This window comes from Ailuropoda melanoleuca, chromosome 15 (assembly GCF_002007445.2).
Source record: "Ailuropoda melanoleuca isolate Jingjing chromosome 15, ASM200744v2, whole genome shotgun sequence".
Lineage (NCBI taxonomy): Eukaryota > Metazoa > Chordata > Mammalia > Carnivora > Ursidae > Ailuropoda > Ailuropoda melanoleuca.
Genome location: NC_048232.1, coordinates 73,572,862 through 73,597,332, shown reverse-complemented (window position 1 = coordinate 73,597,332; position 24,471 = coordinate 73,572,862). Strand labels below are relative to the sequence as shown.

General features: G+C 41.5%; 2 protein-coding genes across 3 annotated transcripts in view; one reads left to right on the top strand and one right to left on the bottom strand.

Moving 5' to 3' along the window:
• The window catches only part of ALDH1L2 (aldehyde dehydrogenase 1 family member L2), a 78,370-nt gene extending 70,875 nt beyond the window's left edge, over positions 1 to 7,495 (top strand). Inside the window, exons 22-23 of the mRNA XM_034643617.1 lie at positions 934 to 1,133; positions 3,010 to 7,495. Of these exons, the coding sequence (XP_034499508.1) occupies positions 934 to 1,133; positions 3,010 to 3,065 (256 nt within the window). The 3' untranslated portion in view covers positions 3,066 to 7,495. The remainder of the gene's footprint in view (positions 1 to 933; positions 1,134 to 3,009) is intronic.
• Positions 7,496 to 8,343: 848 nt separating this feature from the next.
• C15H12orf45 (chromosome 15 C12orf45 homolog) lies at positions 8,344 to 16,916 on the bottom strand. Of its 2 annotated transcripts, XM_034643616.1 has the most exons (5): positions 16,743 to 16,916; positions 14,980 to 15,066; positions 13,326 to 13,462; positions 11,450 to 11,621; positions 8,344 to 10,526 (listed from the first exon to the last, which is right to left on the bottom strand). In XM_034643616.1, the coding sequence occupies exons 1-5, from the start codon at positions 16,855 to 16,857 to the stop codon at positions 10,408 to 10,410; spliced, it is 630 nt and encodes a 209-aa protein (XP_034499507.1). In that variant the 5' UTR covers positions 16,858 to 16,916; the 3' UTR covers positions 8,344 to 10,407. The 2 variants fall into 2 exon arrangements, with proteins under 2 accessions (XP_034499507.1, XP_002915511.2); XM_002915465.4 differs by lacking the exon at positions 8,344 to 10,526 and having other exon boundaries at positions 11,347 to 11,621.
• Between the last annotated feature and the right edge of the window lie 7,555 nt (positions 16,917 to 24,471).

Sequence of the window (24,471 nt, the reverse complement as noted above, 5' to 3'; positions counted from 1 at the left end):
CGCTGGCACTGGACCCAACTGAGAGACGAACAGGGTCATGCCTCCACTCAGCTTACGCACACGCACATACTGAGTCAAAAGGCAGGGACATCAGGATTGAAGGGATAATTTGTATTTCATTTTATTGAATTGTATTAATTGAATTCACTCTGATGTGATGATCTAACACCAAGGTATAAAGAAGAATAAGAGGTCACCGTGCCCTCAGGGAGCTTCCAGTGTAGTTGGAGGGCGAACCACAAGTACACAAAGAGTTAAACCAAAACCCTGAGTTTGGAGGAATACATGCTCCCGATTATGGTTGACTTTCATTGAGCATTATACTGTGTTCTGGGCACCATTCGCTTATTTAATCCTCACGACAACGAGAAGGGTCCTTTTCTTATTACTGCTATGTTTTGCAATAAACAAAGGCATCCGGAGATGAAGCTATTTGCCCAAGTTCACCTGGGCGGCCTGGCTGTGCAGAGCCCTGTCACGGAGCCACTACACCCTACGGGCTCCCCCGTGGCACTGGTGGGAGCTGGGAAGGCTTCAGGGCAAGGGGCTGAATGAATGAACCTGGAATTGTATTCCAAATCCGGAGAGATGGAGGGAAAGGGGGGGGTGCTCTGTGAATACATCTAGAAGTGGGACTCAAGGGAGAGGGGAGGAGGTGAGAAGTCATGAAGGAACCAAGAAGAAAATGGAAAAGATGACTTCAGATTTTAAAAGGTGTCGCATGGTCTACATGAAAAATATAATAATAGAGTTATAATAGCTCATTGGGACTCTATTTTGGTGTAAGCCTGGAGTATTTCATTCATGAACACTTAAGCAAGTTGCGGTAGCGTTTTTCTGTTTCTAGCATGCAGGGGGAAACTATTAGAACATAAAATGCGAGTGATTTGCTTTACATTCAATGAAGTTTTGTCTTCCTAAAACATCTTGTAGGGACATCGATGGAGTGTTGCAGCGAGCAAATAATACAGAGTACGGTCTGGCCTCAGGGGTTTTTACGAGAGACATCAGTAAAGCCATGTATGTGAGCGAAAAACTAGAAGCAGGAACTGTTTTTGTGAACACGTACAACAAGACGGATGTGGCAGCCCCTTTCGGGGGAGTGAAACAATCTGGCTTTGGGAAAGATTTAGGTATGCTCTGCTTTTCTCCTGCATGTTCCCTGTGTTTGTCTGTCACAGGGAAGTCTGTTTGACGTTTCCTGCAACACTCGGGTCTTGTTTTGAAGGACATTACCTATACGGCAGTTGGATCTGGGTTTATATGGGTGCTAACTGTGTTTTAATGTAAACATTTTTAGTTAACGTCCATACAGAAAAGTACCCAAATTGCATGGAAAAGCGTTTTTCAAAGAACAAGATTAATGTTGAAAGGGGGGAGAAAAAAACCCCAAAAAACCCACTGGCAATATCTGTCAGCTAAAATATGCTTAGTGTTTTTTTTACCTGACATTCAGCATGCACTTGGTTTAGCTTTCATGGGACCAAGTGAAACCAACAAAGGGAAGTGGGTGGAGGGCAATAGCAGCTAGTTCCAAGAAGAAATCCTATCTGTAAGCTGCCTGGCAGTCTTTCAGAATCAATACTGCAATTGGCAGGGTTTTCTGGCAGTCTGGGAACTCAGATTTAGAGTTGCAGAAAGTCCAAAAGAGAATTCTCTGTGGGCAATGACACTACTACATTTCAAGTAACAGCTTACTTTGAATACGAAGTATGGACCAGATTTTCTGCTAATTACTTTACCTGTAATGGCACAAGCAATCTTCACAATAGCCCTGGGAGGGAGGTGCTATTATTATCCCTTTTTTATAAACTGGGAAATTGGGTTGGCTAACTTGTCCAAAGTTACACAGCCGGTCACTGCTTGGAAAGAAAATTCCAAGCCAGGCAGTCTGGCTGCAGAGCCCATGTTCTTACTCCCCATAGCCAATCCAGCATGTTGTTTCAAAAATGGAAATGTTCGTGATTTACTGATTAGTCCACTAATAAAAGTTTGGTTAATGTGGGGTATTTTTACATTTTCTCTTTCCTGGTGACTTTTGGTAATGTTTCTGCACCAGTAAAAGCAGCTCTCATTTTAAATTCCATTGAGCTGAAGGTAAATGGTGTTTATCATAAAACAATAGAATTTGCCTAAATGGTTTCTTTCTCTCTCAATTTTAAACTCCCTAAGCCCAGGGGTTCCCAGCCTTAGCCGCACATTGGATTAGAGTCACCTGGGAGCTTTAAAAAATACAAAGATGTTGATTTAGTTGGTCTGGGGTGTGACCTGCGATTAGGAGTTTTAAAAGCTTCCCAGGGCAATTCTCCATTAAGGTTAAGTTGTTTTAGCTCAACTTCCAGAATCATATTCATTAGTTGTCCCTGTGGTATTTGTGCCCTTTCACTGCCATAGAAATCAATGATTTGTACGAGCTCAAAATAGAATAGAAACAGAAAGGCAAACCTACTGATTTTCTAGCCTGGATATACTCTTCTCTATACTATATAAATCAGGGAAACTGCATTATCTTTAAAATAAGATTACACCAAAGGCTCTCAAACTTTCTTTCTTCTGCTCAGTTCTGCTTCGTTTACTATAATCCGAAGGACAGTATCTTGGTCACTTCCATTCGGCCTAAATGGGGAAAGGATGGAGATGAAGAGTTTGTGGGCGGGCAGAGAAAGGAGGTTAGAGCACGTTTTCTGGCAGAGACTGACCAAGTCAGCGCTGTTCCTCAGAAGACCTGATAGGTGGTCTAAGCCCTTATTCCTCAAAGTGCAGTCGTGGACCACGAGCCTCCGCGTCATCGGGGGACGGTCACACATGCAGAGTCTCAGGGCCATCGCTGGATTTAATCAGACTCCGCAGTTTCACGAGGCCTTCGGGTGACTCACATGCACTTTACAGTTTGGGAAGCCCTGGCTTCAGCCGCATTCTAGTCACTTAGCGACCTGCACGCCTACATCTGTATCCAAAGTCTGCTGACATCGCATCCACTGGCCCACGAACTGTTTTTCTGTTCCCTAGGGGAGGAAGCTCTAAACGAATACCTCAAAACCAAGACGGTGACGCTGGAGTACTAGGGCCGTGCCATCTTCGGGAACCCTCGGCAGCACCACTCCTGATCCCTCAACGCCCTTCAGAAGCCCGGTGCGCTGAGGGACGAGGGACCAGCCACGAGCCGGAAAACGCACACACGGACCATAAAGTGGGTCAAGGCCACATGTCCAAGCATTTACACCCGTGCCTATTTTCTGATACACCTTTTATACTTTAAAACGATTTGTAGTTGTTGGGGGTTGACTACGCTGTATATCCCACATGTTTCTAAACCGCCAAGTTGCTTTTCCTCCTCCCCAACACTAATCTAGCCACTGTCGTTCATCTTGAAAAATGCATCAGGCCGTTATAATGCACATGGTGCGTTTGGGGGAAACTTCGCATAACATGTGTAGGTTTTAACCTCTGAACTCTACCTATGGGGCTATTTAAAAAGATTTTCTATAATTTTGCTCTCAAGGAACAGCATATCCCGTAAGGAATGTGAAGCAAATTCCTTTTTTTTTTTTATATTTGGAAATAAGATACATCTTTGTGCCTTTTGATGTTCTATTTTCCACCTACTGTGATGGACAAGCAACGCAAAACAGTGCTTGAGTACTTACTAGGTATGGGGTACTATGTGATGTTCTGAGGACATTTACCATAGACATACACTTACCGTAGAATTCAATGACATCAGCTCTGGCCCCAGATAGCTTAAGTTCTAATAAATAGCTTTTAAAAAGTGAATTTTACGGGGTGATATAGAGTGTAAATGGCCTTTGGAGGCTGGTCTTGGTTCATATCCTACCATCTTGCCATGTGACTTGGGGAAACTTCCTCAACTTCTCCCAGCCTCAGTTTCCTTATCTGTCAAATGGGGATAGTAATGCCTTCCTCAGGAGATTTATTCTGAGGAGTCAGTGCAATAACAGCAGCACCTTGCATTGTGCTATGTTCAGGGTCCTCGAGAAAAAATCAACTTTGCTTCCCCCATCGCTATTTTAAAAATATATCGAGACAAACTAACTAGATGACTTAATTTCCCTACAGTCCTTTTCAGGAGTCACTGATTCCTACACTCTGTTATTCTGACACGGTGCTTGACGCAGCAGCGCTGGAAAAGGCCATATCATGAAAAATAGCAATGGTACGAGGGAAAGGATCGCTCTTCCTTTGGCAGCTCATTTGTTCTTCATTGAACATCTCGTTTTCCACTTTTCTACCTGCCGATTCCGCTGTGTGACCACTGGTTGGGTGATCTTAGGCAAGTTAGTTACCTACTGTCTCAGAGCCTTGGTATCTATATAATGGGGATAAAGTCCCTGTCTCACGAGGTGTTGGAAGGATTCAATGGGATGATATGCTTCACACACCTGACAAGCTGTTTGGACCACACAGTCTGCTGCGCCCAAGAAATGGGAATTAGTACAATCCATGCAGGACTCACAAAATTGACTGTTGTCAGACAAAAATAGGTGAGTAAATTACCACCATCCACATGTGACGAGAAGGTGAGATCCTGAACCGCAGTGTTATCGGAGGATGGTCTGGGCAATGAACTCCCACTACTCCTCCTTTTAAAGTAACATTTCAGTAAACACTCCTATCTCTGACTTTGAAGAAGCCCTTAGCGAACACTTGGCACTTTAGAGACTCAGCAGCTTGTCATAAAGGGAATGTGGGGAACCAATTAACAAACAACGACAAAACCAGAGGCAGAAAACATCCAAAGGGAAGAACACCAGGTGTGATCCTGGCATGCTCAAGAGAGTATATTTTGCCTGTGAGCATTTTTTATTACACAATAGCTCATTTACCATCAGAGTCGGGCACAGCTGAAATTCTAAATTGGAATGAATATTCTCTGAGTCCAAATTGACAGCTCATATTTGAATTAAATGACAAAGGCCTTATTATAAAGGAACCACTTTTAAATGCAGCCTTTTAACAGATTTCATATGAACTAAAATATCACTTTACCAAAAATTTTTTTAAAAGATTTTCTCTATTTATTTGACACACAGAGAGAAAGCACACATTCAGGGGGAGAGGCAAAGGAAGAGGGAGAAGGCTTCCTGCCGAGCAGGGGCAGGACTCGGGGCTTGACCCCAGGACCCTGAGATCATGACCTGAGCTGAAGGCAGACGCTTAACCAGCTAAGCCACCCAGGCTCCCCCGAATATTTTAATGATAGATAAAATGGCAAACAAAACCATGTCCGTCTCTTCTGGACTGATTTTACCGCCTATTACGTATCTCAGTAGCAGTGTTTTTCATCTTCTTTGGGCCACACACCTCTGAGAATCTGCAAAAAGCTGTGGAGCCCTTCTGTGCCATTTCTACCCAAATTCCCGCACGCATACCTAATTCTGCAAGTATCTTCAAGGGATTCGCAGATCTCCTAAAGCCCATGCTTGGAGATTAACAGCTTCTTCCATAGCACGTTCTAAAGTTCCTACTGGCTTGAGTCTTTGTATTTGACTGCTGATCAGAATCAAAGGTTCCATGGAATTCACAAAATGACAGTGAATTTTAATTGGAACATAATGACCCACAGCCTACCAGGTGATTTAATTAACACAGGGAATAATTAGATTATCGCTATTCTGGGCGCCTGGCTGGCTCAGGTGGTGGAGCATGCAACTCTCGATCTTGGGGTCGTGAGTTCGAGCCCCATGTTGGGCACAGAGATTACTTAAGAAAACATTTCTTTTTAGAGATAATCACTATTCTTTCGGATCACAGATTATTTTGCTAAAGAATAAAGCTGTGATCTGATTGTTACCTGCATGGGGAGATGTGGACACTCCAAGTGTGTCTTCTGATCCTCTTCTGCTTGCCTTGGCTAAAGCAGTCACCTTTTGCTCCCACACCCTTTGTGGCTTCCTACCCCCAGCTTGGTTTGAGGGTCTCTCCTCTAAGCTCTCACTTGTCAGGAACACAGTACTTATCACTTGGTGCTAAAATTTTCTGCCTTCCTAATCAGATAGGAGCACCCCTTTTCCACCCCAGGATTGGCCTTTTTTTGGTCAACAGTAACCACAGCTATCATGTATCAAGGGCCTCCTGTGTGCTAGACACTCTAGCAAGCACTTTGTAAATGCCGTCTTGTTTAATCTTCACAACATCTGAGAAAAATGAGTAAGTTGAGGGGCCCTTCTTACCAGCTCCCTGACTACCGACCCAGCCTCACCGCTGATTCTGGTTACGCCCGGGGCCCCCAACCTGCCTTCCTCATTCCTCCCTGTGTGGATCAGTTCGAAGTCTCAGTGAGATGCTGTCACTCCTTGCTCTGCCCAAACCTTCCAATGGCCCCCAATTTGATAAAGTCAGGTGTACTTACTGGGGTCTACGAAGTCCTGTCGATCTTGCTCCTGGCTCCCTCGAACGTCGTCTCCTATGAACATCCCTCTTGTTCTGCCTGGCCACCCGGCTGCCTTGATGTTCCTCGAACAGACAAGCAAACTCTTACCTCAGGACCTTCGCATTTACTGTTCCTCTTCCCAGTGGCGTGCTGGTAAATATTTATCAAATGGTTCTCGGGGGGAAAAGACTCCTGGAGCGGTTGCTAACGTCTGTGTAGAAATGCTGTCATCAAGGCTGATGGCAAACTACAGATGTGTGCGGTCTGAGTACGTGCAGTCAGTGCCGGCACACCAGTGCCTCTTCCTGCAGTCAGACCTCATCTGCCCTGTCATTATGTAGTCTTCTTATCCTGCCTTATTTTCATAGCATTTATCACAACCGGGCCCCTTTATTTATTGTCGGTCTCTCCCCATCAGAACGCGAACTTCACGAACAGGTGCTTCTTTGTTCAGTGCTGCATCGGCAACGCCTAACATGTAGAAGGAGCTCAACAAATATTTGCTAACAAAAGAGGTCAAGTGACCTACCCAAATCACACAGCTGTTAAGTGGCAGAAGAGGCACCCTTGGCAGAGAAGCTGGGGGCCTTAACCAAGCTGGATGGCTTTTCCTGCCGAGGCCTACATCAGGGCCCGGGTGGTGAACAGCAGCACACACCGAACATCTGTCACCGTCTGCAAGAGCTGTGGTGCAAGTGGCCGGCGACAGGGTGAACAGCTGAACCGGTTCCCCCATACCTGCCCTCCAGGAAAGGAGAGCTGTAGAGGGGAAGCTGGGCTGAAGGAGATTCTCGGATATGAGACATGGTGGATGGGGTGATTATCATCGCTGTTATGCAAATAATACCCTAGTGGATTTTTAAAATGATTCAATAATACCTAATTATGTAAAAATATATAAAATCAGAAGGTAAGATTCCACTATAAACTCTCCACACAGAAAGAACCACAGGCATTTGAGATTGTTCCAGACTTTTCCTATGAATCTGTATTTTACAGAATTACTAGAATACCGTACGTAACTTTGTTACCTGCCTTTTGCAATTAACAATATACAAGCATCTTTCTGTGTCAATAAACATACTTCTTCCTGTGTTCAGTGGCTTTAACTTGTTCTCAGTTAGTGTATGTCTACACGTATGCTGGACATAGTTGGTTTTTGGTATTTTAAGCTTGGCAATAAATCTTCTATAGAAATTTGTGAACAACGCTGTTAACTAGGATAAATTCCTGGGATCTATAATCTTACTAAGTTTCCCCCAGGTTCTTGCCACCACGGTGCATTACCCCATAGCATCGTAATACCTCACATCAACTGAGCACTGTGACAAACACATGCTGTTTCAACTCACTCCTTACCAAAACCCCATGAGGGAGACTGTTACCCCCATTTTGCTGGTGGGGAAACTGAGATAAGAGGCCAGGGCGAGGTCTGGTCCGGACAGCTTTGGGGTCTGTGCTGGCGGCAGAGCAACTGGTGGGCCCGCGGTGCCTGGGTGTGACTGGCTCAGCGACACCTGGCTCCACCACCTACCTACTGGGAGGCCTTAGGAAAGGTACTTGGCAGGTCCAGGCCTACTTTTCTCCTCTGTGAGGTAGATACAAGCAGAATTATCTCAGAAGGTACTGGTTTGGTTTGGTTTGGTTTTAAACAAGTAGCACACTTACTGTGTCACAAAACCAAGTCTAGGGATTCCACCTGCAGTTACTTAATGCAGTGACTTCATGGTGCCCCCTGCTTCATTTTGCTGTCCTTGGGGCCCAGACTCAAGAGCTGGCTCCACTTATGGCCACTAGACAGGACTCCCAGGAATCCTACCCAGTCATAAAATGTTCAACCCTTCCTTCTAAAAGAAGAAAGGAACCACCTCTTTTTAGGAACGAAAAATCCTTTCCTTTCCCAAAGTCTACTAACGAGATTTTGCTATGCCTCACGGGAAAGTTTGTGTCACGTGCTCATTCCCACTGCAATCACTGGCAGGGGTTTCCCATGACCAGGTGGGTGGTGGGGAGTCAACCACAAAGATTCCAGCGTTCAACTTTTTGGAAAAGTCTACCAGTCATAATTACCCTGTCTTGTTTCTTCAGGATGGAGAATCACTGACGTTTAAAATGAATTACTTTACTGACATAAAGAGAAAAAGAGCAGTTTAATGAACATTTATTGTACATTTCAACCTAGTGAAAGGCCCTCTGCTCGGCGTGGAGGGAAATACAAGTGAAGATAAGACTCAGCCTCTCCCCTTGCCTTTCCTACCAGACCAGTGGGTACAGATACAGTAATCCAAGCTACTTCGTAAGGCAGGATTTTTTTATATAAGTACCTTATTTAATGCACAATTAAAATATTATGGGGATGGACGGGAGATCCATTCATAATGAAATTGTTGCTACAAACACCATTATACCAGATTTTCGGATTTATAACTGTCAGAGAGTCATAGAAGGATGGGAACCCCATGAGCATGGTACCCCTCATCAATCTTAGCAGGAACAGAACCGCTGTCCAAGGGGCTGCCACATGTCACACCCCAGCACCAGGCAGAGAAAGCACAGGTCAGCCTAACCAAAGCACAACAGTGATTTACTTTCCAGCAGCCTGGAGGGCCAAACGCTGACAAACAAAACAGCTTTCTACTTAAGGTGTCACATGCTTACAGCAAGGTGCACAAATGTTAAATGCGCAACTCAGTACATTTTCATATACGACTGAGTGGTGGTGACTCAAAATGTGAGACACTTACATAGTGGGTGACACAGGAAGGGCTCAGTAAGTACTGGCTATGGTTTCATCTGCCAATTTGCTAAATCAACAATACAATCTTGGTTTCATCTGCTTTTTTTTTTTTTTGGATACGTGGGGTTTAACATTTTTTTTTCTGTGAATTGTCTTATAGCCTTTTCATTATTAAGATATTAGTCCTTTTTTTAATTTGTAACAGCCCCTTATATATTGACACTCAGTCTTACGTTACAAATATTTTTCCCAATTTGTCCTTTGCGTTTAAAATTTCTTTGCTATGCACTGGTTTTTAATATTAATGCGGATGTTGTTTTCTGCTCTTTTCCTTTGTGATTTCAGATTTTGCGCTCTGCTTAAAAACACAAAACCAAAAAAACTTTCTTGACTCCTACCTCCTGAAAAAAGAAAAAAAAAAAAAACTTTTTCCCAATTTCACTATTAGATATTCACATATTTTAGTATGAAACTTTTAATTTTTTCTTTATATTTAAGTCTTTAATCCACATAAAATTTATCTTAGCACATGGTATGAGGCTAAGATCTAACCTTGCATGAAGCAGCCAGTTCTGACACTGTACACTGAATAATTCATCCATTTTACACTTAAAATGACATCCTTATCATAAATTAAATTTTCATGTTTTTCTTTTTTCTACTATGTCATAAGAATGTCTGAATTTAGTTGACTTCCTTTGCTGTACAGGGAGGCTCGCTGTAGCATATGAGACAGCTGTGGCCGGAGGGAACTATTACAATTCTACACACTAGTACGTATTTCTAGACTGGGTTCTCACTGATCACTCAGCGTATTTCCACTGGGATGTGTATTTCCTGTGAAGTTACACCTTCACACCCCCCTGCCTGGAGCAGCCTACCACGGCTTGAAGTTTCCTATACACCCTCATATATCCATTAAGTCGCTTAATAACATTATCCAGTGCCCACTCGGTACCATCCGCCATGCTAAGTCATGAACCAGACCGATGTAACTCTTCCCCCAATGTAGCAAAAGATATTAGCTGGCAGGAGGCGATCTTTATTTACACCAATAATTCATCACAGTTATGTTTGGTGCTACTAAATACAGCACAGTAACCTTTCCAGCTGAGGAGTCTCATTTCCAGATCTGTTCGATTCCTCGTACATTTCGTGAGGCACAGCCCAGAAGAGCTGGTTCCAATTTGCAATGGGAAATACCAGAAAGAACCTTGAGAATTACCTTCAGAGTATTTACAAGATGTCTTGAGCTAATGTGAGGAGTGGGAAAAAAGAGTTAAAAGAGAGTTCTAAAACATGAGGGGACAAATTCCATCAGCTCAATCCACTTGGAGATGATCGTTTCAATTCTCGGGCCTATATCCTGAGCAAAGCCAGTCCCTTGGCAGATGAGATCTGAAACAAATTTAATAAGGTCAAGAATGAGGAAAAAAGCGACTCCAGCCTGGGATCATTTTGACCTTTGAAAGGGAAAGACCAGTGGTTACACCTTTTTTGTACCACACCCTATTTTGTCTGTGATGTCCCTTATTTTCTACATTTGATAGGTTTTAAACTGTGGGCAACTGTGTAGAATAGTTTTCATAGCTGAAACAAAAAATCCGCAAAACAAAAACAAAAAAACCATGATTTTTCCAACCAGTAAATTCTCTGTGCAGAGTGGCTGCAGAGTCCCCAGCAGTGATGAAACCACAGAGTGCCAGAGTCCCAGCTTGAACTGGAAAGGACTTTTTCTGTTGTTTTTTTTTTTTTAATGAAAGTAGATATGCCCGAAGGCAGCTGAATAGAAGCAATTCTTTTCTTTGTAAAAAATTTGTCTCTTAGAAAAAATTCTCCCCCATTGAACCCACTGTGATGTAACAAATAAACCTGACTTTATAATGACCTTAAATAACTCAGATTGTTTTATTCAAGAGAATAGCTTTAAAACAAACAATCCGTATTTTTACTTTAAAATAAGTTTGCTATTTCTGAAGTCTATGCTGAAGAAAGAAAAGGCCAACAAATTCACTGTCACCATACATAAACTTAAGCTTTCTAAGTGAAATCTCTTTAGCGTGAGATCAAAGAGAGTCTGCTCTTACAAGATCTCCAAATGCGACCTTCAAACCTCTTTAACAGGTAGCTTTTGTTTCTCTGAGAAACAAAATACATCTGATAATACATAAAAGCACCTCAGATACCTGAAATGCAAAATAACCAGCAAGCCATGTTCTTTTTTCCGCAGAATTAGCAGGCATGTATCACCTGTTTCTGAGATAATTTATTTTATTATTTCTTTTTTTTACTGGCAGGACTGTCCAAAACCTCGATCTTGCCTTTTCCGTCTTCCGAATGAGGAAGCTTAATGTTATCTATGGTGACTTCAGAAGAGGTGCTGTCATCCTCCCCCTCAGATTCTGAGCTGTCCTCCGAGCTGTCTTGCGAACTCTCTTCTGAACTGTCCTCTTCTTTGGACTCGGCTTGATTCATCTCAAACAAGGCCACGTCCTGCCAAAAGCACCATGCGAGAAATTGATTTCAGGGCAGTTCCTAGAAAGTTGTGATAACAATCTTGGGAAGAACCAGCAACACTAAGCACAGAAATGGAAGCATATGGGACAGGAAATGTTTTTAGTACAATAGGGCACTTCTTTCCTGTCAGTTGCCAGAGTCCGGCATGATGCCTTACAGGTACTCCAAGTATAAAAAGTCCCCCATGACCCCATTCTGTATATCCTGAACACGTCCAACAAATATTAACAGATACTAACATAAGCCAGGCACCACGTGAGGTCCTAGAGATGCCACAAGAACAGCAACAAAATCTTAGCCTTTCTGGAACTTCTGTTTTTGAGAGGGATTGGACAATTAGAGATTGCAAGCCAAACCCAGTCCGCCACCTGTTTTTGTTTAGCTCGTGAGCTAAGGATGTTTTTTTAAATGGTAGAAACAAAACAAAACAAAAGGATAGTATTTCATGAAACATGAAAATTATATGATATTCAAATTTCAGTGTCCATAAATAAGTTGATAAAACCTGCCTATTCATACATATCGTCTACAGCAGCTTTCATGCTGAAACGGCAGAAATGAGCAGTCACAACAGAGACAGGATGGTCCAAAAACCTAAAGTATTTACTAGCTGGCCCCATACACAAAATTCTTGCTCACCTCTGTTCTAGTTGGGAAAGACAGACAGTGAACAACTACATACAAGGGATAGCATAGGGGCGTGAAAATGAAGAAAAGCAAAGCAGGATAGGATAAGCTTCTCATAGAGCTATCGGGGAAGGCTTCTTGTTGGGGTGACAACTGATGAGAGATGGAAGGAGTGAGCATGCAGAAATCTCAGAAGAGCCCTGTACAAAGAGGGAAGAAATCTGGAGCAGGGAGACTGAATGGGAGTGCAGGAAAGAGGGGGCGCGGTGGGAGGTAAGTCAGATGGAGAGCTGGAGGCAGGATCACACGGGCCCTCGAAGGACTCCGAATTCATCAGAAATGTGATGGGAACGTGGGCCACACACAGTGTAAAGAACAGATTCTAGGAAAGAAAAGGCAGAAGCAGGAGAACCTGTTGAGAAATCACTGCAAGAGTCCACAGGGGAGACCACGATGACGTGGACTAAGGGGTGGCAGCAGGGGACATCGTGCAGAGTGGCTGGATCTGGAACATATTCTGGAGGTAAAGCTGACCAGAGCCGCCAATGAATGAGATATTACCATTAACAGTGGTGTCAGCTCTGTCCAGACACAAGTGTTATAAAGGGAACTCCGGTGTAGAAAGAAGATATGAGGCCAGAGGGAGAAGATTTCCCATGGGGCTTAGATTATCAGTCTGTTAAATGCATCACTTATTTTTATATTTACAATAAATCGGGTTACAATGCCTTCTTTCAGGTCTTCTTTTAGGAAAAAACAATCCACTTGGGACATATAGTAAATTAATGCTTCAAAATAACAAATGTAGTATTTGACTTGAAAAAGCCCTCCTCTTCTCTACCGCTGAATTCCTAAACTCCACTCAGGAAAGCTTACTGATCTGTAAGATTCCTAATTATAAACCGACCAAGTTCCCACGCAGTACTGGAAACATGAGCTGACTCTGCAAGAAGGAAAATATCACTTGAATTTAAACAGAAAACGCCTCTCCTTTATGGATGACGAGGCATACTAGTAATTTTACTTTATGAAATAAAAAAAGAGCATCATTACCATTTGTATAACTTTTCCAAGAGCCCCATCAATATCTTCAATATTGAAACGACCAGGTGGTGCGGCTGCCATTTCTTTTCTTAGCTTTTCATTCGCCTGAGCCATCTGGGGCAGAAAGGTCTGTACTTGGTCCAATACTAAGGAGAGAAAATACAATTTAGCAATATTTATGTTAGTCTTTGGCCAAACTTCAACTTTCAAAATCCAGAATTTATTGTAAAACACTCCTGAATTCAACAGTAACAATAGTAACAAGAGTTATTAAAAAAAAAATCTTTCAGATTTCTTCCATTTTAAGAAACCTCCATTCTCTTCTGAATCCTTAAAGCAGGACTACACAAGTTAGTGAATATTTTTCAATGTTTATTTGTGTTTTCATATATCCCCAGAACTGAACATTCCTAGATAGCTGGCATTCAACCAATAGCAACTGAATGAGGAGAATGTATGACTCCATAGTTAGATGAGGCTTTGGGGTCAGACTGACAAGGTTATAAACAGAACCCCAGTTCCACCTCTTACCCCCTGAATGACCTTGGGCAAGTTAACTAAGTAGTGCTTGTTTTTACCTGCCCAGTATCTGTTCCCTTTCTGCTGGTAACATAACCCTGACTTTCCTTTTAAGCTCTGTCACTCTCAGTCACTCTTGTGCCTTGGTCAACATGATTTGGTTCAGTGGCATATTCAGTGACACTGCGATCTAGTCAGGCCAGTAAACAGGGCCCTGGGACTCTGGCTTGAACTGTGAGAAACAGATCCCTTCCTTCTGAGTGAGTAAATGACTGGCTGAGCTGCTGATAATCCTTCTGAGTGAGTAAATGACTGGCTGAGCTGCTGATAAACTGGCCAACTTGCCACGTGTGAGAAAGAGCCTGCTCAAGATTTACCAACACGTAGGAAAGCCGAGCTAAGAGATACAGAGCGGCAGACCCCTAGGACACCAAGCACCTGGATGCAGATGTACCTGAAATCACTAGGCTTTTCCCCCCTCGATAAAATCGGCCAACATAACTTATTTTTTGGCTTAAGGCAATCGGAGCTGGATTTTAGTTACTTGAAACCACACGTGTCCTAAATAATAAATTTAATTTAATCATTCAAAACCTCAGTTTACCCATCTGTAAAAACAGGAGTGATACCTATACTATGCTAAGTACAGGGGACTCAATAAACAAGGTATGTCTAATTTCTTTGGCTCTCAAAAGAGGCCCAGCACGTAATTGTGCACATAATGAACCCTCAAGACTTGTTAAGTCACTGGTACAGCCGCACAATACATGACTGAACTGTCCAGAGTACAGAAGAAGAAAAGAGAAAGGTGGTAAAGGTCAAGAAATGGCCTTTCGTTGTAAAATAGGACTGCTGGAAGGATGAAATGAAGTCCTAGAATACAAAGCCCCACACAACGGCGATCACATTGAGGAAAGAAATAAAAGATATAAAAAAGACTCAGACGAACTCCACAGATGGAAAACACTGTCAGCAGCTCCTAAGACACTGAGACCCCTGAGCAGTCGTGGGGGGCCAATGAACAGCTCCGGCCAGACTGGATCTCTACTCTGTGGATCTCTACTGCTTAGCTGGGCAAAATTTAACACCCGCGGGGGTTCTTGAGAGAGAAGGGGAGTAGAGAAAGAGAGGGAAAGATACTTACAGGGACTCCTCTCTATCCGAACTGTTTGAAGAGTGGAATTTTTTCTGCAGTTACGCTTGGGGTCGATGAGTAACCTGTCCCATATACCTGAAAGCACACACACACTTAATTTACTGTAACATAAAGAAATGGGGGCCGGTCAGCAAACTTTCCATGACCGCTCTCAGGTCTTGAACAGTCCACATTCCCCAAGACATTTTTAGAAAAAGAGGCTCCCCAAGTTCCATGACAATATTTTACTTCTTTCCGCACCCCCACCTCCCCTTCCTTCGGCCTGACTCATACATCTGTATGAGTCACCGATGCCGAGGAGTGCAAACTAACCTGCACCCTTTATGGACCAGAAACGCATCAGTGACAAATGAGTTTCTGCAGCGAAGGGCCAGAGGAAGCCGCAAAGGGTACGATGAGGGTTAAGTGAAGCCAGAAATGGTTACTAGCTGCAATGTATCAGGCAAAGTACTTAACCTCTTGGAGCGCTCGTTTGTTTAGAAAGCACACCTGCCTTGTTAGTGGACCCTAATTAAAGAGGTCCAACCTGGACAAATGAGCCCTTTGGAAAACTTTTGTCTGTCCACCACCCCCACACCCATGCACCTTTTCAGCCCCATCACTCACTACTCCTCAAATCAACAAACTCCTCTGCCCATCAGAGCTCGGAGGACAGGACTTGTATTTCAAAACTCAAGGCTTTGATCACCCTGTTTCCAACTTCTGGAAAACCTCTTCACTCAAGTACAAAAACCCTATTCACCCCCCAAAGCAGAGCTCCACAATTATTCTTTGATTACTCCTTTAGTTCTAACAAATGGATTAGCATAAAGAATCCACTCAGACTGATTGTGTTAGAATCCCAATTTTGTCACTTTTCAGCCACATGATCTCCAGCAAGTTACTTATTTGCATGATACACTGTGACTCAGTTTCCTCACTTACGAAATACAGATAACAGAACCTTCTGCACAGGGTTTTTGTGAGGATTAAATGCGTTAATTAAATCCAAGGTCACAGTAAGCCCTACATAAGCTTTGGGTATTATTATAACTCTTTGGGATGCTCTGGGTTCTCACAGAACGTCTTCGAGCTAATAGTCCCTGAGAATACGACCAAAGACCTTATGCGCATTCTCCTTCTCCTCAAAAAAAAAAAAAAAAAAAAATCAACAGCTACTACTACCTCCATTTTCCAAATGTGAAAACTGGAGCGTTGAGAACGTAAGCAACTCTCCTGTGGTTCCACAGCTAATCAGTCGTGCAGCTGGGATTCGAACCCATGCTTTTCAACTCTCTACTATGGTGTCTGAAATCCTACGTGGATTTCCTAGACCCAAGTGCCCCTCTACGAGAGGCAAGGCACTAACGGGTGGTTCTGTGAGCATGGAGGGGTGGGGGCGGGGAGGTGAATCCATAATAGTGACCGGCTCCCCCCACCAGCCCGCTGCCGGGACCGGAGAGCCGACCTAAGACCCTCCCCAGGTCCCACCCTTAGGGCAGGTGTCCTGCTGCTGCACTCTGCGGAGTGGGCGCCCACTATCGTGCGGAATACAACCACCATCCCGGGGCCCGCGGCCGGGTGCCTGCCGCGAGGCCCCCGAACCCCACCCCTGCAGTAGCAGTAACTCAGAAGCCCCGCGGCCAACCCTGGGCGTCCCCTCGGGGGTAAGGGGCCTGGACAGGGAGCCGCCGGCCGGCCCCCGCCGCTGCCCCGGCCACACGCCCCCTGCGGCACGTGCACACCCCACGCCGCCGCCACCCGCCCGTCACCTCCGCGGCCGCCGCTCCCGGCTGTCAGCAGCTCCTTGGACACCGAGACCGCCGAGCCGTCCCGGGGGGACGACGAACAGCTCGCGCCGGACTGGGGTTCGCCGCGGACCTCCATGCCCCTTGCTAGGCTTGAGAGCCAGCCCACCCAGGCCCGGATGCAGGAAAGAGGTTCAGTCGGGGGCGGGGCCAGGGCCGCGATTGGACGAAACTTGGTGGTGGGCGGGGCGAGGGCGGCCACGGCCACGGCGACACCTGGCGGATCCCCGAGGCGGGAATCCGGTGGGAAAAGGAAGGTTGGGACTCCTAAGGTCCCGTCGCTGGATTGAAAGAGCTGGCAAAACTCAATTTTACCTGAATAGTCCGGACAACAGCGCATCGTGGGGCTGCCTTCCTCCTCATTTTTAAATTTTTTTATTTTTAGGTTGTGGTAAAAAAAAACCACAACATAAAATCTACCATCTTAACCATTTTTAAGGGTACAGTTCGGAAGTGTTGACTCTATTTACATTGTTATGTATCAGAGCTCTAGAATTTTTTCATCTTGCAAAGCTGAAACTGTGTTCATTGAGCACCCCTCCCTTATTGTTATCATAATAAAGACTTACCATTATATTACAACCAAGTTATAAAACGAAGGGCACAAAGAATTATGGGACAAATGACAGTAAGCACTGAGGAGGAAGACACTGATTAATGCATTTTAAAAGCTGATTTAACTCTCTTTCTATTTAAAACCTACTCTGTCTGGAGATCCTTCAGGGAAAGGACAGCACCTTTTTTTTCTTTATACAGCCAGTACCTCACTTGGAGTCAGCCACATCGTTAATGATTAATCCGTGTTTAACTAAGGAATGAACAGAGAAAAGTTGAACAAATGAATAGTTGTGAATTGTTTCATTGATTGATGGATCACCCCTGTACAGCAGGAATGTAGCCTTTAGAAATGTCCTCAAATCTCTGTTGTGAATTGTTGACTAGATCAGAAGCACCCATAGGTACAAAACTAACGCAGCTATCTGTAACAATAACTTAGAAATTCAGGCATTAACATCTAGCCAAGATAGAGTAGAAGATGCACTGGCAGAATTTAGTCTCCCTCCTAGAAATGGTGTTGTTAACCAGAAAAGCAGTTTTGTGAAACATGAAAATAAATGGAAACATAGTTTTTCTCACTTTTAATCTTTTAAAAATAATTGTTTAAATTTTAAAAAATATTATAGGGTTTATAACAAATGTAGAAGTAAAATACATATAAGAAGAATAGCACAGACGGTAGAGGTACTAAATCCGTTGTAAGGATCATATATTTTATGTGAAGTATTTTAATAGGATTTTAAAATAGTAAGAAGTTAAAGATGTATGTTATAAATACTAGAGCAACTAAAAAAAGAAAACTAAAAAGAGGAATAGTTGATCAGCCAATAGTAGAGATAAAACCTGAGCTGTATATAATCAATTAATCCCAAAGAAAACAGGATAAAAGATAAAGAGGAGCAAAGAACAGATGGACTAAATAGAAAACCAATAACAAGATAGTAGACTTAAGCTAAACCCATACCAGTAATTAGACTAGATGTACATTAGTCTAAGATTTAAAAGGCAAAAATTGTTAGACTGGTTAAAACAAGATCCAAATGCATGTTGTCAGCAATAACTTCACTTTAACTGTAAAGACATAGATAGGTTAAAGGCCCAGTAATGGGGGCGCCTGGGTAGCGCAGTCGTTAAGCGGCTGCCTTCGGCTCAGGGCGTGATCCCGGCGTTCTGGGATCGAGTCCCACATCAGGCTCCTCCGCTAGGAGCCTGCTTCTTCCTCTCCCACTCCCCTGCTGTGTTCCCTCTCTCGCTGGCTGTCTGTCACATAAATAAATAAAGCCTTTAAAAAAAATAATAAAGGTCCAGTAATGGAAAAGATAAACCATGCAAATATGAAACAAAAATCAAGCTAGAGTAGCGACATTACTATTAGACAAAGCAGATTTCAAAACAAAGAATCTTACCAAGTATTACAGATTGAATGTAACCTCCCAAAATCTATATGTTGAAACCCTAACCCCTGAGTGTGGCTATATTTGGAAATGGGGACTCTAAGGAAGCAATCATTGATTAAATGAGGTTGTAAGTGTGGGGTCCTGATCCAATAGGATTAGTGCCCTTAAATAAAGAAACACCAGAGTACTACTCTTTCTCTCCCCACATGCACACACACCAAGGAAAGGCCATGTGAATACATGGTAAGAAGACAGCCTTCTGCAACCCAAGGGGAGACCTCTCAGCAGACATCAACCCTGCTGGAAACTTGATCTTGGATTTTGCAGCCTCCAGAACCATGAGAAAATTAATTTTTCTTGTTTAAGCCACCCACTTTGTGGTACTTTGTCATAGCAACAAGAGCAGACTAAGGCACCAAGGATAAAGAGGCATATTTCATAATGATAAGGTAATAAATTCATTGTGATGATATAACAATAATAATTGTGAATGAGTCTCATAACTAAGCTTTAAAGTACAAGAAGGAAAATCTAATAGAACTAAAAGGAGAAATAAATTCTAATATTATTGTTGGAGATTTCGACACTCCTCTCTCAGTAATTGGTAGAATAAGTATATATAAAGATGCCTTGAGCAAAACTATCAACCAGCTGAACTGACAGGCAAAACACCTGACCTTGCAACAGCAGAATATATCTTGTTTCAATGGTAACAGAATAATCAATAAGATTGATCGTATATATGCAAGGCCATAAAACAAGTCACAAAAAATTTAAAAGATTGAAGTCATCCCAAGTTTTCTCTCTGATGTCAACAAAACTAAAAATCTTATCGAAGTTATCAAAAACAAACTAAAAATAAAAAATAGAAAGATATCTGGAAAATCTCCAAATATTTGGAAATTAAACAATTCAGTTCTACGTAACCCATGAGTCAAATAAAAAATACAAAAGAAATTTTGAAATATTTTAAGCTGAATTAAAATAAACACAGAAAATACCAAAATGTGCACAATGTAGCTAGTGCAGTACAAGGAAGGAAATTTATAGCATCAAGTGCTTATATTTGAAAAGATTATAAGGTCTCATTTATATAAGCTTCCACCTTAACTAGGAAAAAAGGAGCAAATTAAACTTAAAGCAAGCAGAAGAAAGAACATAATAGTGGAAATCAATAAAATAAAAATAAACACAATATAAAAAGTCAATAAAACCAAGCTGATTATTTGCAAAAATCAATAAAATTGATAAGCCTCTATCCAAACTAATCAGAAAATAACTGGAGGAGACACACATTATTAATATCAGAAATGAAAAAGGAGCATTACCACAGATTCTACAGACATCAAATGGGTAAGGAAATAGTCTAAGCAATTATGACAATAAATTTTCTACTTTAGATGAAATGGATAGATTCCATGACAAACACAAACTACTAACATGTCAGTTCTTGTTTTTGACAAATGTACCATGGTATGTACAATAGTAACAAAGGATGGAAACTGGATAAAAGACATATGAGAACTCTCTGTGGTATCTTTGAGAATTTTTCATAAAATTAAATTTATTGCAAAACAATTTATTTTTAAAGTAATTCAAGAAAATTATTCTAAAATGTGTGGAAATTTGAATATATGTAACAAAAGACCGTATCATTTACCTAGAAAAATCAGCCCAGATTAGTCACTACTGAAACATACTTTGGTAAAACTCCTGGACTCTAAAAATAGGAAAAAGACCATCCAGAGTATTTTGGCAAAAACACCCAATAAGTTACAAGGAAAGAAAATAAGGTTGGCATTTGATGTTCTGACAGAAAGATTTTTGCCAGAATGCAATTTTTTTAAAGGTTTTATTTATTTATTTAACAGAGATAGAGACAGCCAGTGAGAGAGGGAACACAAGCAGGGGGAGTGGGGGAGGAAGAAGCAGGCTCCTAGCGGAGGAGCCTGATGTGGGGCTCGATCCCATAACGCCGGGATCACGCCCTGAGCTGAAGGCAGACGCCTAACGACTGCGCCACCCAGGCGCCCCCAGAATGCAATTAAATAACATATTTAAGATACTCAAAGAAAGAAAATTTAAGCTAAGGATTTAGCTTAACTGCTTTTCTTTCTTTTTTTTAAACTCATTTTATTTAAATTCAGTTAGTTAACATTCAGTGTATCATTAGTTTCCAATGTAGAGATCAGGGATTCATCAGTTGCATATAACACCCAGTGTTCATCACATCACGTGCCCTCCTTAATGTCCACCTCCCAGTTACCCCAACCCGCCTCCCACCTCTCCTCCAGCAACCCTCAGTTTGTTTCATATAGTTAAGGGTCTCTTATGGTTTGTCTCCCTCTCTGATTTCATCTTATTTTATTTTCCCCTCCCTTCCCCTATGATCCTCTATATTGTTTCTTAAATTCCACATATGAGTGAAACCATATGGTAATTGTTTTTCTCTGATTGACTGATTTTGCCCAGCATTTTACCTCCAGTTCCAACCATGTCGATATAAATGGTAAGATTTCATCCTTTTTGATGGCTGAGTAATATTCTATCATGTGTATATGTGTGTGTATATGTATATATATATATATATATATATACATATACACACACGCACACACACCATATCTTCTTTATCCATTCATCTGTCATTGGACATTTGGGCGCTTTCTATAGTTTGGCTATTGTGGACATTGCTGCTATAAACATTGGGATGCAGGTGCCCCTTTGGATCATGTTTGTGTCCTTTGGGTAAATACCTGGTAGTGCAAGTGCTGGGTCATAGGGTAGCTCTATTTTAAACTTTTTGAGGAACTTCATACTGTTTTCCAGTGTGGTTGTGCCAGCTTGCATTCTCACCAACACTGTAAGAGGAGTCCCCTTTCTCTGCATCCTTGCCAACATTTGTTTCCTGACTTTTAATTTTAGCCATTCTGATTGGTGTGAGGTGGTATCTCATTGTGGTTTTGATTTGTATTTCCCTGATGTCAACTGATGTTGAGCATTTTCTCATGTGTGTGTTGGCCATTTGTATGTCTTCTTTGGAGAAGATGACATGATACTTTATGTGGAAAACCCAAAAGACTCCACCCCAAAATTGCTAGAACTCATACAGGAATTCAGCAACATGGCAGGAGATAAAATCAATACACAGAAATCAGTTGCATTTCTATACACCAACAATGAGACAGAAGAAAGAGAAATTAAGGAATCAATCCCGTTTCCAATTGCACCAAAAACCATAAGATACCTAGGAATAAACCTAACCAAAGAGGTAAGGATCTGTACTCAGAAAACTATAGAACAATCATGAAAGAAATTGAGGAAGACACAAATAAATGGGAAAACATTCCATGCTCATGGATTAGAAGAACAATATTGGTAAAATGTCTATGCTACCCAGAGCAATCTACACATTCAATGCAATCTTTATCAAAATACCATCGACATTTTTCATAGAGCGGAACAAATAATCTTAAAATTTGAATGGAACCAGAAAAGACCCCGAATAGCCAGAGGAATGTTGAAAAAGAAAACCAGAGCTGGTGGCATCATAATTCTGGACTTCAAGCTCTATTACAAAGTATAATCATCAAGATGATACGGTAGTGGCACAAAAACAGACACACAGATCAATGGAACAGAATAGAGAACCCAGAAATGGACTCTTAACTCTATGGCCAACTAACCTTTGACAGAGCCAGAAAGAATATCCAATATAAAAAAGACAGTCTCTTCAACAAATGGTGTTGGGAAAATTGGACAGCCACATGCGGAAAATGAAACTGGACCATTTTCTTATACCATACACAAAGATAAATGCAAAATGGATGAAAGATCTAAATGTGAGACAGGAATCCATCAAAATCCCTGAGGAGAACACAGGCAGCAACCTCTGTGACCTCGGCCACAGCAACTTCTTGCTAGCCGTGTCTCCAAAGGCAAGGGAAACAAAAGCAAAAATGAACTATTGGGACTTCACCGAGGTAAAAAGCTTTTGCACAGCAAAAGAAACAGTCAACAAAACCAAAAGACAACCAACAGAATGGGAGAAGATATTTATAAATGTCTTATCAGATAAAGGGCTAGTGTCTGAGAGCTATAAAGAATTTATCAAACTCAACACCCAAAAAACAAATAATCCAGTCAAGAAATGGACAGAAGACAGTAACTGCTTTTCAAATATAAAAGTTTTAAAGATCTAGACAGTTATGAATATGTTAAGGACAGAGGAAATATTGCTCCGAGCCATCTTGAGGTATCTACTAGAGAACAAGGTTCAGAAAATGATTGGACAAATTCAATTTCAGTTTTGGTGGTGAGCATCGTACAGTAGAATGCAGGATAGAATGGTGAGAATAAGGTTAACAGAATAGTATATATTTGTTATAGATTTGATAATATGGATATAATACAAATATCAAAAATGGGGAGAAAGCAGAGAAGATAATGAGAAAATTTTGTTTTTTGAAAGCTGGGAATAAAAGATAATACTTTATTTATTCATTTTATTTTTTATTTTTTATTTTTTATTTTTAAGTACTCTCCAGCCCAACTTGGGGCTCAAACCCACAACCCTGAGATTAAGAGTCACATGCTCCACTGATTGAGCCAGCCAAAAGCTAATACTTTAAATTACATATTAGGGATAAAGGAGGAAAGAGAAAGAGGAGGTGACCAGCTAATTACAATACTGTTCGTAGTAGAAAGACAATATCGAAATAAGAGGGGACTGAATCCTGATAATACAAATTAAACCTTCTTCTAAGTCACATGGAAATTTCACAAAATTGACATATCAGAGTCTGCAAAGAAAATTTCAGTGCATTCTAAAAATGCAAATGATATAAATGGCCTCCTGCGATCACACTCAATTCAATATAATTAGAAAATAATGAGACATTTTTAAAAGTCTCTTCCACCTAAAACTGTAAAAACATGCTACTAAGCAATCCTTGCTTCAAGAGGAAGCCCTCAAAGCTAAGTATTTAAAAAGCCAGGAAAAATAGACAAACCTTAGCTAACCTAAACCAGAAGAGGGGAGGGGAGAAAGATTTGGAGGTATAAATACATGAAATAAATGTTAATGGAATAATGACCATAAAAGCAGAGAAAATATAGAAAAATTTATTAAGACTACTTTGTACAACTCTGTGCAAACTAACTTGAAAGCCCATATGAAACCATTTGAAATGGATAATGTTCCAGAAATATGTAAAAACATATACCACTAAGAGAAAAGATCCATGAATTTGACTATATCAAAATTCAAAAAGAAATTTTACCTAAGAAAAATCAGCAAAGCAATAGAAAAAGGCAAATAAACTTAAAAACAAGGTTTCCAGCTTATCCTACTGGAAAGTTTCAATACCCACAACATAAAGAGCTTCTAAAAACTAAGAAGAAAAAGATGAAATAACTCCATGAAAAAACTGGTTATAGAAATGAACAGATAATTCACAGAAGTAGAAATAAAAATGGTGCTTAAACATATAAACAAGATGTTCTTGCTCGCTCAGATGAAAAAAAACGCAGGCAAAAAAAAAAAAAATGACACTGAGGAACTATATCTCATCTACCAAACTGGTACTAATAAAAAATTAACAACATACCTATTGGCAAAGTTGTGGGGAACCAAGCACTGTCATACATTAATGTTGGGAATGCAAAATGGTTCTGTTGCTATGGAAAGGAATTGGCATTATCAGATAAAATTACCTATACATTTACTCTTTTATTAA